At 44.1% G+C, this 15,997-nt stretch overlaps 1 protein-coding gene across 21 annotated transcripts in view; it reads left to right on the plus strand.

Moving 5' to 3' along the window:
• SVIL (supervillin) overlaps nucleotides 1–15,997 on the plus strand; it is a 200,437-nt gene that overhangs the window by 124,961 nt on the left and 59,479 nt on the right. For 16 of the 21 annotated variants that reach the window (XM_090047480.1, XM_090047481.1, XM_090047472.1 and 13 more), the window contains 7 exons: nucleotides 161–195; nucleotides 3,109–3,170; nucleotides 3,543–3,682; nucleotides 5,543–5,638; nucleotides 7,378–7,630; nucleotides 10,849–11,422; nucleotides 13,287–13,506. In XM_090047480.1, coding sequence (XP_089903606.1) covers nucleotides 161–195; nucleotides 3,109–3,170; nucleotides 3,543–3,682; nucleotides 5,543–5,638; nucleotides 7,378–7,630; nucleotides 10,849–11,422; nucleotides 13,287–13,506 — 1,380 coding nt within the window. The remainder of the gene's footprint in view (nucleotides 1–160; nucleotides 196–3,108; nucleotides 3,171–3,542; nucleotides 3,683–5,542; nucleotides 5,639–7,377; nucleotides 7,631–10,848; nucleotides 11,423–13,286; nucleotides 13,507–15,997) is intronic. The other 5 variants (XM_090047477.1, XM_090047492.1, XM_090047490.1 and 2 more) reach the window with 1 other exon arrangement.

Below are 15,997 nucleotides of genomic sequence, written 5' to 3' on the forward strand. Positions count from 1 at the left end.
AAAAATTAACTGTTAAAAACATGTAGCTTTCTCACCTATGAGACAGTAACTGTCCCACCTGACCATTTGAAACTGGATTTGTTTCTAGTCTGTGGTTTCCTTTGGTTCCCTGCAGCCTGTCTCTCCCAACTGACTCTCTTTATTTGCTGTCTTTCACTAGATCTGCTCTGACTCCAGAAATGCCAGCTGCTGATGGTAAGCGTGCCTGAATTTCTGCTTGGATAATGGTGAAGTGGGGCAGAGATGAGGGAAGGGGGTGAGTTGCAAAAAGTGCTTGTCAGTAGGTGCATCTACACATGCCTCTGACTGTGCATTTGGTGCTGCGCAGTGATTTAGTACTTGCTTTAGTACTGCACAGGCCCAGCAGCAGTTGTTTTTAGATGTTCCATCACTGTAGCAGTGAGCTGTGGTGATGTAGCTAAGGTATCACGGTTTATGCCTGCTAATGCTTCGTCACTGTAGCGAGATCTATGTCGCCGTAGCTTGTTGTTTCATGTAGATGCACCCAGTATGACCAAAATCCAGCAGTCAGTATAGTATTACAACAGAATCTATACAGGCAACCCCCACTTAACACTGTTTCGCTTAGCACTATTTTGCTGTAACGCTCATTTTAAATTGATACGTGCTTTCACTTGGCGCTCAGCGAGTTTCATTATAATGCTCATGGTCACCATCTTGGGTCATTAAAAACAATTGTGGTTGCCACCTTGGGTTGTGAAATACTTTTCGATTTCGCTGAACGCTCGTTTTTTCAGGAAACAATTAAGAGTGCTAAAAGCAGGGGTTACCTGTATATATAATGGGGTCGGTCTGTCTGTCTGCCTGTCATGCTCCTGGGGGGCCTGGCTCCTGGTGGGTCATGGCCACAGCCAGTGCTGCGTCAAGAATGAAGGGCGGGGTACAACTCCAGCAGAGCAGGCCAGGCGGATGCGGGGGTGGGGGTGTGCAGCTGGACATGGAACAGTGACACCAATTGAGGGGGGTGGCGCAGGACCGGACATGGAGCAGCAGTTGCACGGGGTGGCGGCATTGGCCGTCGTGTGCAAGTCACGTTTTGTGTGTGTGTGTGTGTGTGTGTGTGTCCATTCCTGAAAGGCAGCACAGGGTGGGGGGTGGCGGCGCTCCAGGGGTGGGCAATTCACTAGTATCACATACTCTTTTAGCTATTCCTAATATGCTTTCATGGGTCATAACTAGAAAGGCATATTTCTGCCATTTATTAATTAAAGCCAAAAAAATCTGTCTGCAGCTCCCTAGTCAGCATTATAGTTAAAAAAAAATTAAGCCAAACATTTTTCCTATAATTATTTATATCCACTCAAGATTGTAGATATGATTTTTATTTTCATATTAACCTATTTCTAATCAGTAGTCTCTGACAAGTGCTTGGGAAGTATGAGTGCTGATGGAAACTTTTGTATTGGTCAAACAAATATTTTTCTAGTTAAGGAAATTGCTGGATACTGAAGCTTAGCACGGTAATTCTGACCAGCAGCCTTGCTTCTCTCTTCCATGGTTTTATAGTACTTCAGTTCTTACACAAATAACAAAGCTAATCTCTTGAACAGGTAAATTTAGAGTTTTAATGCTTTATACTATACAGTCAGCCAGGTTTATCTTAAACCAGTTCCAGCCATTTTGAAAATGGTTTATGTGCACTGAGCTTCTGTTTTACAGGTTTAAACCAGTTTCTGATGACTTAAACCAGTTTATGTAACTTCTGTCCCTAGCCCAAATGTTTATTACTAGTTCTTGAATCTAGCAGGTCTACAAATATTTTTTGAGAGTTTTAATACATTAGGACACAGAAGCAGTATAATTATAATCAAGTTGCAGCAAGGGAAGTTTAGGTTAGATACTAGGAAAAAATGTCTCATGAAGAAGGTAGTAACGTAGTAATTTACTGTTTGAACTATACAGTAAAAGCTTTGTTATCCAGCATGAGTGCGGGGTGTGTGCCAGTTGTATAAAAATTTCAGTGACCTCAGGGCAGAGGTTTTTCAGCCGGACATGTGAGGTGGGGGGAGCTGTAGCTTCACACAGAATTGGGGGGGGGGGGGGGGGGCATGCAGAGCTGTGGCAGCACAGGGTGGTGCGTGGCAGCGGTAAGACCCCCTCCCCACCCAGCCAGAAATTCTAATTAGTAGTGTTCCGGTTACTTAAATACTGGTTAACACAGCTTTTACTGTATATAAATTATTATTGAGAAAATGTATTAATTGAACACTGATATATTCATCCATAGATGCTTCTCAGGTAAATCTCACGATATCATACTCCCATTGTACTTGGCCTTGGTGAGGCCGCAGCTGGAGTACTGTATCCAATTCTGGGCTCCACGATTCAAGAAGGATTTCGAGAAGCTTGAGAGAGTCCAGAGGCGAGCCATGTGCATGATCAGAGGGCAGGAGAACAGGCCTTATGGATAGGCTGAGAGCCATAGGACTCTTCAGCCTGGAAAAGTGCAGGCTCAGGGGGCGCCTGGTGGCTGCCTATATGTATATAAGGGGTGTACATCAGGATCTGGGAGAACATCCGTTCACCAGAGCGCCCCAAGGTAACACGAGGACCAACAATCATAAACTCCTCCAAGACAGTTTAAGGCTGGACATAAGAAAAAATGTCTTTACTCTCCGAGCCCCCAAGACCTGGAACACACTTCCTCCGGAAGTGATGCAGGCACCTACTCTGGACTGTTTCAAGAAACATTTGGATGCTTATCTAGCTGACTTCTTGCCCTTGGGGCAGGGGGCTGGACTTGATGATCTTCGAGGTCCCTTCCAGCCCTAATGTCTATGAAATCTATGAAATATAAACAAAAAAACTGAGTACTTTTTCTCTTCTGTATTTTAACATTCTGTCCCTAAGCAAAAGCCTAATTTGAAAAAGGCAAGTTATACTCCTACATACATGCTATTTTTGAGGAGAACAGACCCTAACTTGCGTTTGCATTTTACTGCTCATTGTTTTCCTGGTTCTTCTTGTGCCAGTAAGTAAATTTGTCTTTTGTAGTTAAAATGATTTCTGGACTTATTTTCTGATGTGTTGGTATTTACAGTGCAGTATTTTAAGTTCACGTTATATCATGCGTTTTTCTTCCTGTAGATGAAGAAAAACTGGATGACCGAGCCAAACTGAGTGTTGCTGCAAAAAGGCTGCTTTTTAAAGTAAGCATTGTGTTTTCTCAAAGACTGACTTGAATGCTTTTATGCAAGAATTGTCAATAACCCTGATGCTGCCCAAGTATACTTAATCTCTACCTGCATTAGTGTCTTTGTAAATCACATATACTTTTCCTTGTCACCCGAGTGCTAACTATATTGTTTATGAAGTTTTCAGGAGACTACATATATCACTTGGAGATATGTATAGCACTTTTTTTATCTTCATGTTGCTTGTTGCCACTGTTCCTCTGGCAGTTCAGAATCATCTATGTAGAAAATGTAACACCTAGCATCTAAGAAAGCTGCACAGAAACACTTGTTCTGGTAATTTCTTCTTTGTTGGGGTTATTAATGTCAACATGTATATGATCCCAGGAAATGGAAAAATCACTTGAAGCAAAAAATATTCCTAAACCACGTTCAAGGAATTCAGCAGTAGAGAGAAGACTGAGGCGTATGCAAGATAGGTCCCGCACACAACCAATTACTACTGAAGAAGTGGTCATTGCAGCAACGTAAGTTCAAGTAATGCATTAGCTTTGGTGTTGGCTACTGCTTTTAAAGCTGAGACTGTATTACATATGCATCATATTTACAGCTTTTTTAGTGAGGAAAAGATTTGTTGTCATGGCGCAGTTTTAAGAGATACAGGGAATTGCTACTTGGTTATTCCTTTAGGACTAAGGGGTATAGCAGGGGTAGGCAACGTTTTTTGGTCAGAGTGCCAAAAACCCCCAAATTCCTACCTTGTAAAGTGCCAGAGTGCTGGCATGCCAGAAAAACAAAATGAAGCCAAGGGGTACATGGCAGGATGTCCTTCATGTGCCCCCCCAGCCCTGCTGCCCTAATGCCCTCAGCCTGGGCTCCCTGCTGGCAGCAGCTACCCAGGAGTCGGGGCTGGCTGCAACCGGGAGGCTGCGAATAGCTGCGCCAGGCTCCGGAGCCCCAGCATCAGCTCCGTACTGGCATGTGCATCCGCATGTCAGAGCGGGCAATGGGGGAGGGGCCTGAGGCAGCACAACCCTGGTCTCTCCCCTGCTCCCGACACAGAGCTGGTGACTGGGCTCCACAGCCCAGCGCAGCTGTTTGTAGTCAGCCTGGGCTCTGGGCAGCTGCAGCAAGCAAGCAGGGGGCAGGCTGCAAACAGCTGCACTGGGCTTCACAGCTCCAGCATCAGCTTCATGCTGGCGGCGACTGCACCACACCTTGGGACAGGCTGCACTGCCCTGCCTGAGGCCCCTCCCCCACTGCCCGCTCTGAAGCCCACCTGCACACGCCGGTATGGAGCTGATGCCAGGGCTCCAGAGCCCGGCACAGCTGTTTGGAGCCTCCTGGCTGCAGCCGGCTCCGGCTTTGGGGAGCTGCTGCCAGCTGGGAGCACTGGCTGCTCCCAGCAGGCAGCTGGGACACTGCAAGCCCTGCTGGGAGCAGCCCAAGCTCTAGCAGCTACCCAGAGCCAGGGCTGGCGGTGGTGTGCCGAGCAAAGTGGCCTCGCATGCCATGTGGGGGGTTTCTGACCCCCGGGGTATAGGGAGGACTAAATTGTATGAACTGTAATAGTAAATTCTCAGCCAGAGTCCCACAAGAGCCATTCAAGGGTGTCACTCAACATTAGCATTGTTAGATGTGTAATATGTGTCACAAAGTGAAACCAGAGGTTTCAAATAGATAAATCCATCATTTTAAAAACCTTCAGACCTGTTGTGGTCTTTCCAAATGCTTTGTGCTAGGAGAATTACTCTATTATTATTCCATAGTCAAAAAACAAGTGAACTCTTAAGAGCTGGTATTTTCTGAGGGGTGCCTCAAGTCTAATAAGGCTGAGAACACTGAACTGTAATCTCACAGAAATCTTGTGAAGCTGACATGTAGAGAGGGATGATTGCAGCATTGGATTGTAAACCAAGTAAAGTCATTTTTGCCTTGAGGAAGTCTTCACAATTCAGTTATGGAGCATATGTGAATTGAGGAAAACCTGTGAGTGAGTGCTCCTGTGCACCTTCTGAAAATCCGTGTCTTGCCCTCTCCATTCATGCATCCTGTAACTGTCTGGGAAACCATGGGCAAACCAGTTGTCAGAGAAAGAATCCATGCACGTAATTGGCAAATAGAATGAAGAAATTTTTGGTTTACATTGTGGGTAGCATTCAAGCACTAGAGAGAGACTCACTTTGCTGTCCTAAGCCTCTCATTTAGCTCTTTCAAAGTACTTTGTCTTATTTTGCAAGAGTTTGCAGCAGATAACTGTTAATTGTAAAATGTTGCTGTTTGATTTTTGTCTTTTCTGTAGTTAACACTTAATACAATGCTTTTCTTAATGCTTTTTTCTTCTCTCTCTTTGTGAATTTTCCCTCCCTTGGCAATTCTTTTTAAAGTGAACCTACCCCTGCTTCACGTTCTGTGAATACCCACACTGTAGTGGCAAGAATACCTAGTCCCACTGTAGTTAAGAGCACTGTACAACCTATCAGGTACTGGGGGGGGGCGGTAAACCTGCATGTTACATGGAGCACAAGGTTCCTGGATAACAGATGCATCTTAAAATTTTGAATGGCTTATCAGTGTGTCAAACAAGTCAGCAACATTTATTTCAAGAATGTTTTAAAGATACCTGTCATCCTTGTTTTTCTGATTGCATGATAAAACGTTTAAGCTTTTGTGCTTGTTGAGCACCTGACTTAGGACCTCTCTTTACTTGTTTTGAAGCTTATATTTTATGTGGAAGAATTGAACTTGCATGATAAAACCTGTAGCAACTCCTTCTTGCTCCCTGCCCCCCCAAGTGCTTTTATGTTGTTTTAAAAAGTGTTTCGTCTCCAAATTCAAAAATACCAAAGCTAGATCTTTTTTCTTTCATAAGTTGTATGTCTCTATATGGATTTCTTAATATGCATCTTTCCTCTAATTTTACAACCTGAAATATAAGAAGTTATACCACGTATGGGTGCAAGCACAAATCCCTATTTGCAGCTAGTGCATAGAATGACTTTGCAACTATAGACAAGGATTATGCCAGAACCTCTAGCATACTGTATAAACACAAAAAATCAAATCTGATTTTGATTCAGCCAATAGAATAAGTTTAATAAAGAAATAAATATAGTTATGACTGCATAAACAGATTTTATTGTAAACATTGGTCATATTGTCTTTTAAGTACTTTAGTACATTTCTAAGCCTTCTAAGCCTATTCTTTGGCTTTCTGCATATAGTCTAAAGGGAGAACAAATGTAATAAAGATGCATTGCCATTGTATTTTAATGATAAAAGTTATCAAAATTTTAAGCAATCAGCTCAAATTCTAAGATTGCAATATTGCAAGTGTTTTTTTGTTCTATAAAATTAACAATGCATCTTCAGTTAGTTCATAGTTTCATAGTAGGTAGGGTCAGGAGGGACCTGAACAGATCATCTAGCCTGGCCCCCTGCCACAGGAAGGAATGAATGCTGGGTTCACAAGACCCCAGACAGGTGATCATCCAACCTCCTCTTGAATTTCCCAAGATAGGGGCAAGGACCACTTCCCTGGGAAGCTGGTTCCAAGATTGTGGCCACCCTAACCATAAAATATTGCCTCCTGATCTCTAACCTAAACCTATTCTCCATCAGCTTATTACCGTTGTTCCTCGTCACTCTAGGTGATGCTGGGGAGAAAAGGACTCTTCCTATTTGATGTTGATTTCCCCTGATGAGTTTGTAGGCAGCCACTGGCTGTGTTTATTTAAATGTAAACAATGTAATTATATTAATTATGTAAAATGAAAATATAAGCAACAGTGATTAAAACCCCAGCCTTTAGCTTCTTCTATTACGTATTCTCTATCCAAATTCCTAATAAAGTAATTTAAATAAATGTCACTGTAGAATAGACATCTAAAATTTACCTTCACAGAAAATTCTGTGTTGAATGGTTAAAATGGAGCAAACTTTTTCGACTGACTTCTGATGGTTTTAAGTCCCACTTCATCCTCCTTTAAAAACAATTTGTACCCCAGCCAGCTAGCTGAATCTGTGAATAACGTTAAAGTCTTAATCAAAATTCTTCTTGCCAGTATTTCGCACACTGCATAACCACTCATGCTGCTATTTTATATTGGCTATTGTTATGCTTCATGTGCGATTGTCTTGCCTCTATATCAGGATAAAACCGTAAACTCTAAACAAGTGCACGCAATTCTTAACAAGCTAACTTTTAGGTCCACTCTTTCAGTCTACAGGCATCAGCACACCAAAAAATTTTAGCTAAAGAAGAGATCAAAGCAGCCAAAGAAGCAGTTGAACAAGATCAGTCTGATGAACCAGACTCCTCTAGCTTAAGCTTGGCAGAAAAGATGGCCCTGTTTAACAGACTGTCTCAACCAGTATCAAAGGCCCTCTCAACAAGGAGCAGATCTGACATCAGACACAGGAGAATGAATGCTCGCTACCAAACACAGCCAGTCACGCTGGGAGAAGTTGAGCAGGTATGTACAACCTTAATCTGTTTCCATAAAAATGTGTCTTTAAGTTTTGTGGGCTTCTATAGACCATCTTTGAAGTTCCTTAATTAAATAGGTAAGTTATATACTGACAAAGCTTATAGTATGTACTTCTGCTCTCATGAAAAGTCTTATGGTGTTAAGGAACAACATCCCTTTAGAATCACCAGGTCTTACTGATATATTTTTTTTTAAACCAGGATTTAAGAGCCTAAACTCTTCTTGGTCTGGAAAAGAAAAGTGCATTGTTGTACCTCTCATACTGGATACAATAAAAGATGGTTGCCCATTCTTTAAGAACAAATTTCCAAGCTGAAGCAATTTTAAACTGGTGGACAGCAGTGCACATTAAATATTTCAGGGGTGCTTTGGAGTCAGCAATTCTGCACTCTTCCCTATTAATGTGTGTTTGAATTCTTGCTTTCAACCAGTATGTTTGTCTTATTAATCAAGACACTGTTATACCCTTTTCTTCTGTGTGGGAACATTAAGGTCTTCAAAGGCACAGTTTTCACCTTTTACTCTGCAATAGCAAAGTAACTGTCCTAGAATGATTTGTGGAGTTAAGTTAGTCCTCTAACCAATGAACACTTCCTATTTGGGATGCTGTCACCTCATTTCACACTTTGCAAATGGCATTCTCTATACAATAGTGGAATTGTGTGTGGGAGGGTAGGGCTTATCTGGCCTTGGAGTGGAAAGCTGTAATATGGGAGCAATCTATTCCACGTACTAGGTCCCTAGGAGACATTTAGGTGAGTCCTAAGATCCTCTTTCACCTTGCTTGAGACCCAGAAAAATGCATAAATGTGAAGGTGTGTCCTTGCTGGTTTTTGTGATTTAGATGAAGGCACATTGCAAAAATAGACCCAGGACAAGGGGAGTGCCCACAGCTGAAGCCCCCTACTGCTGAAGCCTCAAGCTCTCTGGGCTTTGCTGGTTGCTGCAAGGGACTGAGAACATAGGCAGAGGGAAAAAACTGCCCAGGGGGTGGGTCTGATCATGCATGCATGTCGTCCGTCCCCCCTCCCCCCGTCAGGAAAGTCTGCGAGCCAAGGTGGGGGAAGGGAAATGACCATGGGTGGAGAGGGAGCAATGTGCATGTGTGCTGCTGATGCCTGACCACTGGTGCCCCATGGCAGGGTGGAGGGGTGCGGGCAGGGAGGGGTGGGTCTCTGGCACACACCATGCATACCCCTCCCCCTAGGGCTCTTCCTGGTGGGGGAGGGGGGAGCCAGACTATTCTCAAAGCAGGCAGCAGCGAATCTTGGGGTGGCTGCAGCCCCCCCGCCACTCCCGGTGCATGCCATCTGCCCTGAGCATAGTCCATCTTCCCCCTCCCCTGCTGGGAACAGCCCGGACCCAGCCCACAGCAGTAGCCTGCCCTGGCCTTCACAGTTCTAGTGGCACATGCCCCCCATGCCTCCTGGGGTGTGCATAGCAGCAGGAGCTGCTCCCCCCGGACGAGCCACTCATGTCTTGGTCCTGTGCCCTGCCCTGAGCGCCTGCCCCTCCCACAGCCCTAACTCTACTGTCTTTGTTGCTGCTGTGCACCCGCTCCTCCCAACCCCTGCTGCAGCCACCAGAAGCTCACAGCCAAGCGGCCTTGCAGCCCTGCCACCGCCCCACGTTTGGTGGGGTTAAGCCCCGTTAGCACTCCCCTTCCGCTGCCTATGACTGGGAGGAAATACTTTTTTCCTCATGCTCCTACAATTGTCGGGGGGGGGGTTTAACCCCAAATATGGCAATTTGTCTTGCTCTGAACAGAGGGACAAGACCCTCTAGCCAGGAACCTCTGGGTTAAAGTCCCAGTAGGAGCACTGGCACACCCCGGTCAAAATCCACAGCCTTTGCTACAGTTGACACCCAGTGCTCCTGAGGAAGGCTGTTGAAAGGAAAGACGGACAGACACCCTGACAATTGTACAAGCATGGGGGGGGGGGGAAATTCCTCCCAATCCCTTGCAGTAACCAGCAAAGCTCAGAAGCTTGGGGCTTCAGCTGTGGGCACTCCCTGTCCTGCCTAAAAGAAAAGCACCATGGTAGGTCATAGGCATGGCTATAGCTGGATCACCCTTGACCAATCCCTGTCCAACCTCTTGACCACCTTTGATGATGGAGAATCCACAACTTCCTTAGGCAGTCTATTCCACGGCATCACTGTTCTGCCAGTGAAGCGGCTTTTCCTGAAATCCAGTCCAAACCTATTTTGCTGCAACTTCATGCCACTGACATGTATTCCACTCTCTGGAACATGAAGCAAAAGGTGTTTCCCCTCTTCTTTATTGCAGCCTTCCAGGTATTTGAAGATTGCTATCATGTCCCCTCTTAAGTGCCTTTTCTGAAAGGTGAACATGCTTATTTCCTTCAGTATCTCCTCACATGCTTTGCCTTTCAAGCCCTTCATCATTTTTGTTTCCTGTCCTGGACGCTCTCTAACTTTTTTGTTAAATCTATTTATTAAGAGACTAAATAGAAAATACAAATGAGAGGGAATATACCCAATCAGAAAGCCCAGTATAAGTAACGTAACCGTTCCCATAACAAACCAAGTTTTTGAGAGTTGTTTTTCCTCAACCCTTATGTTAACAGTAGGCAACTTTTTTTAAGGCTGTGAGCCAGGGTAGCCTAGTTTGGGTCAGAAGCAGGTGGGTGGGTGCCAGGACACGGCCACTGCCGGTGCTTTCCCCCTCAGGAAAGGGAAAGTGCCCACAGCTGAAGCCGCCTACTGCTGGAGCCTTATGCCCCCGGGCATAGGTTACTAACCACTTCCTTATGTAACTAAAGATTAAAATGCCCTGTTTGGTACCTCAGAGTTCTACCAGATGGCAAACTTTGATGCTTCCAAGTGTTTTACAATAGTGGCCGTGTTACAAAGTACCTTATGATTTGTTTTTGGTGGAGAAACATCCTTGGTCTTTTGCTGCTTTGTGGGGAGAGAACAGGCCTAAAAGGCTGCTATTCACACATGCTGCTGTTACTTGCCTAAATAGGAACTATGGTGTATACTGCAGCAAACTAAGCACGGTGTTTGTGTTATCTATTCCTTAGCTATACATTTCAATAGCACCGTAAGTTTAAACAGGCATGTGTTCTTTGCCCTGATTTGAACTCGTATAACCTTGTTTATAAACCTGTTCCTGTGAATGACTTCTCAGAGCTCTGTGGTCATGCTTTTCATAAATGTTGTTTCATTATGCATAGGTGCAAAACGAAAGTGGAAAAATCACTCCTTTGCCACCTACTGTTGTAACGTCAGTGTCGACTATGGCTTCTGCCATTTCTGCAGTGTATGCGGGGGATCTTCATGCAAAATCAGCAGTTGATGAAAACATAAGTGCTACTAGTAAAGCTGATTTGAGATTCCATTCTTCAGTTGAAACGGTAGATTCTTCAATAAAAGGTGTGCTGAAATCAGAACAGTGGCAGCCTTCAGTTGATGCGATAGAGAGCAAAAGAGTATCAAAGGAACACGATGAAGGAGAGACACAAAGATTCCTAGCACATGAAGATAATGAAATCAGAAAGTATGGCTCTTTTGAGGAAGAAACCATACATCCTGGTCTTGAGAAGACAGAAGATTACCACAAATCGACAAATTATGCTTTCCCAAGGAAGAGCAGTACAGAATTGTTTCGATTACAAGCACTTTTTCAGCCTTCTGAACAGGAGGAGCTTTTGTCCAATACTGTCATTCAGGATAAACTGGAACTCCAAAATGAGCAATTCGTTGAGGAGGAATTGGAAAGTGTCATGAGAAGCAGGACCTTGCACAGAGGTACAGTACAGAGTTTCTTTCTTTGCAGACTTGTCTAATATTTGGAGCTTTTTCTAGTGTCTTGCTCTGATCCTTTACTAAAATACAAAATTATTTGGTATTAAAAATTAAAAAAGACATAAAGGTTGTGTTCAATGAACCTTGGAGCTTGCAGTTTTGAAAGCATCTGCACATTGTTTCCCATGCTTTAACTTTTTTTATAGCTCATTGATTTTAATGCAAGTTAATTTAGCCTTTGTTTCCTCTCAAGGGGGAAAACTCATGAATTGTAGGTAAGAATTTTTCCCAACAAAAATAGCTAAATGAACCCACAGTGGTACTGTATACTCAGTATTTGTACATAGTTTATTCTGTGTGCATGTAATGCACATACGTGCACACATACTTTGTAAACCCAAACCTTTTCATAGTTTCATAGTTGTAAGGGGCTGGAAGGGACCTTACAGATCATCAGGTCCAACCCCCCTGGATATAGGCAGGAAGAGCGTCTAGATGTTTTTTGAAGATCGCCAGGGTGGATGACTCTACCACATCTGGGGGCATGGGTGACTGGTACCTCCTAAGTCTGGAGGGCGGGGGGGCACTAGATCATGGAAAGGGGTTCCCCAGTGGTCAGTCACTGAGCCTGGAACCGCCAGTGGTGAAGCTGGAAGTGCACTTCCACTGGCACTTCTAGGTTCGCAGCTGGCACTTCCAGGGGGGTGTACAGCCAATCTCAAGGGGTGCATGTGCACTTGCATGCACCCCCTACCCATTGCCAGTGCGGGAGGGGAGCCTGTTCCAAACCCTTGGCACTTGGCTTGTAAAAAAACTTTTCCTTATGTCTAGCCTGAAGCAATCTTCAATCAACTTGTACCCATTATTTCAAAGTCGTTATTTTATTCAACATTAGAATAAATGAGCTAACCTGGTCTATTTAAAGTATTTTGTGTCACCTGATGGCATACAATTCTTGTGCCTCGGGGAGAGGGCAGAACTAGAGTAGGAGCAATTGTTTCTGTTGTAAAATGCCTCAAAGCTGTCCAATTTCAAAAAGAAAACTAAGGGAATTCAGATCTTCCTAATGCAGTGGTCGGCAACCTTTTGAGACTACAGATCAGAATGACCCAGCTCAAGTCAGGTAAGGAGGCAGGCTCCTCCCTGTTGCTGCTGCCATTACTCCCCACTGCAACGTGAGAGAAGCCCCCACCACTGAAATCCTGCATCAACAGGCCAAATCCAATGGCTTTTGGGGCTATATTTGGTCTGTGGACCATAGGTTACTGACCCTGGTCCTTGGGGGATGGCTTCTTCAGCATTAAGTTTACTCTGCTCTTAGACACAGCTGTAAAGAATTTTTTTTTTTTGTCCAGTTGTTCCATTGCTGTGTTAGTTTCCATCAAGGCTCTTCTACACGTGTCCTTTTGACAGGTGTGCTCTGTCCGAATCCAATTGCGATCAAGTTATCTTCTTCCCTCTGCCTTTTGTCCTTCTCTTCCAGTTACCCATTTCCTTCCGTCTCCCTAGGTGAGGTGTCCCTTCTCTCTCCTGCCCTTGTTTTCTGGAGCGTGACTTCTTTTCCCCCTCATACAAAGGGGAGATTACAGCTCTTTTAGTCAACACAGTGTTGAGACTTCTGCTGAGGATGATATCCTGCAGTTTCATATGAACCTCAGTTGACATTTGACAGTCTGTTCAATGGGTTTATTTTTTCTTTTCTTTACTTAATGCTTAATTTTAGAAAGCCAGTTCAGGCAGAAACTCCTTGTCAGTTAAGGTAGAGCTTGACTTGAATGTTAAATAGTGGCTTTGCTGGTTCAGGGTTAATAATGTGAGAAATGTTACAGCAGTAAATGCTAATTCTGCACTTCTTTTGAATGAACAGACCATGTTGAGCCTACTTCTGAACTTGTTGGCACAACAGCAACAAAGACTGTTTCACAAACTGCAACTCTGGCATCCTGTAAACAGCAGGAGACATCTGAAGAGTTGGAGGGAAAATTCTATAAGAGCCCCTGCGAGATGTTTTCTGCTGAAGAGAACAAACTGGAAACAGCTGAGGATGTGCTTGATGCATCCACCAAAACAATGTCAATTAAAGAGAGGTAACTTAAGTCTTATCTTTTGAAGTACTCAGCCTGTGTGTGTTTTGACATGGTGATCTACAAAAGAGGATTGTCTGGGATTTTTTTAAAGCCGTCTCTGCTAATGACTAGGAATCTCTGGAATTCACACCGGAAATGAATGGCACGATAGCTTATTTAATGTTGGAGTTTCCCCAGTGCGCCACCCCACACTGCTAATTGGCAGAGGGGCCCTGTCACTTGCTGCCTGCATCTGGCCAATGGAGGGCAAAAACCTCAGCATCTTTAAAACAGGTTTTGCCTCCCTGTCATGAGGCAAGGGTGGTGAGCAGTAGGGCCCCTCCACCAGCCAGCAGCAGAGGGGGGTGCATGGGGGAAACTCCAAAATTAAAGAAGCCGCCACACAATTCCAACACAAATTCCAGAGATCCCTACTAATGACCTCCTTATTTGTCAGACCACTAATGGGAGATGCATGCTGCCAATCTGTGAATTATAATTATTGGCAGAATGAGTAGGGTAACCTAACTTTGAAAATGCCACTTGATGTGTTGATACTAGTATGTTTAGTTTAGTAGACTTTCTCCAGCTCTACTTTTTTTTTCTGCCGGTAACAAAAGTTTTATAATGGAACTTAATCATTTGCTTTTTGATCTGTTAATAGGCAGAATACAAAGAATCTAGCAGTGATTTGTTCTGTGAAGTGTTTTGGGCTTTGCTTTGGAAATCTATACATGGCTTCTCTTGTTCATAGTGTTTAATTTGGAAAGTGAATAGCAGAGACTCCCTATGCCTGACGAAGGGTGATTGCGCCCAAAAGCTTGCAAAGAACTTTTTTTTCTAACTATTCAGTTGGTCTAATAAAAGATATCACATCTACCCAAAGAAACTAACCTGCCTAATTTAGGAAATGGTTGGAAGATATGCATGGGAATAATAGTGTTTATAAAAGCTGAAGACAAATGGTGTTAGACTGAAATATGTTAAGAATTATTTTGTACTAATACCTAGCATGGCAAGGTCCAGGCCCATGGATGGGGCTCTTAGGCACCTTGCTTTACCAACATGAATTAATTATTAATTAAATCATCTATTAATTAAAACAAAAAAAATTTTGAGAATATGAGTCCTGTGTCAGGCTGTTATAAACTGGTGTTACTTCAGTCTGATTTGAGAGATTATGTCCTGTCACTTAATATCATTCGAGATATGGCTCTGACTTGCATTTCTTTCTAGCCACGCTGGAATTGAGGAACATAAGGTGCAAGTCAGGTTGACCTTTAGGGTTACAAAGCTTTCTGTTGTCAGAAATATTTCCATCCTGTATTTGGGTTGATAAATATGTGGTTCCTAAATTGATAAGCACCCAAATAAAGATCCTAAATTCGTTTCCCTTCTCCCTCCCACTCTAAGATGCTAAGCGTGTAAAAGTGTACATATATGTTAATGGGAGCTGTTTGATATTTAGCTGTTTTGAAGTAAGTCTATGCATCAGGGATAGAATCATAGAAAATTAGGGTGAGAAGGAACCTCCGGAGGTCATCTAGTCCAACTCCCTGCTCAAAGCAGGACCATCCCCAACTAGATCAACCCAGCCAAGGCTTTGTTTATTTGGGTCTTAAAAACCTCCAAGGATGGAGATTCCACAACCTTTCTAGGTAGCATGTTTTAGTACCTTCCTAGTGGGAGAGTTCTTCCTAATATCTACCCTAAATTTTCCTTGCAGCAACTTGAGACCTGCTCCTTTTTCTATCTGCCACCTCTGAGAACAGTCTAGCTCAGGGGTAGGCAGTTATTTTAGGTGGAAGGCCACTTAAGTTTTGGTGAGCTGTTGTGGGCTGCATGGGTAGCCCCGCCCTTTAACAGTTGCCCCGCCTCCTAGTTGCCATCTTGGGACTGGAAGTCCCACCCACTTATCCCTGATCTTTGCCACCAGAAGTCCCTCCCCTTGCCCCTGAAAAAACTCTTTTTGGGAGGGGAGGTTGCAATCCTGGAACCAGAAAAAAAAACCAAATCATACACTAAAAGTCAAACACCTACTATAACATTTTAATTTTATTACAAAAAATATGGTCATGATTTGTGTTTGCGTAGTGTGTATATAGAGGCAATTGCATAAAACACAAAAATAAATTCTTAGTCTTGTAAATTGTAGGGGGTGTGGGTGTGGTGGTATGTGGGAGTTGAGGAGTTGCGGCTGTGGGGGGCATAGGGTATGGTAGGGGGTTGTGTATATGTGGGGGGTTGTGTGGGCAGGGTGTGGGTGTGTGCAGCACTGGCCAGAGCCAAGCCCCACTGGGCATCTGCACCAGGCACAAGTGCCCTAAGCACCCCTGCCTGCTGCTGCTGCCACTGTCTGCTAGGGCTGCGTGCCATGAAAGCAGTGGCAGTGGGGGGGATCCTCACACCCACATGCTGCCCAGCCAAGCTCTGTGCTGCATCTGTCCCCCTGGGTGTGGACTTTTTGCTGCCTCTAGCCCCAGTCCCACGCTCGCACCCAGCTACAGCCCTG

This window comes from Crocodylus siamensis, chromosome 5 (assembly GCF_052110815.1).
Source record: "Crocodylus siamensis isolate JL-2025a chromosome 5, ASM5211081v1, whole genome shotgun sequence".
NCBI lineage: Eukaryota > Metazoa > Chordata > Crocodylia > Crocodylidae > Crocodylus > Crocodylus siamensis.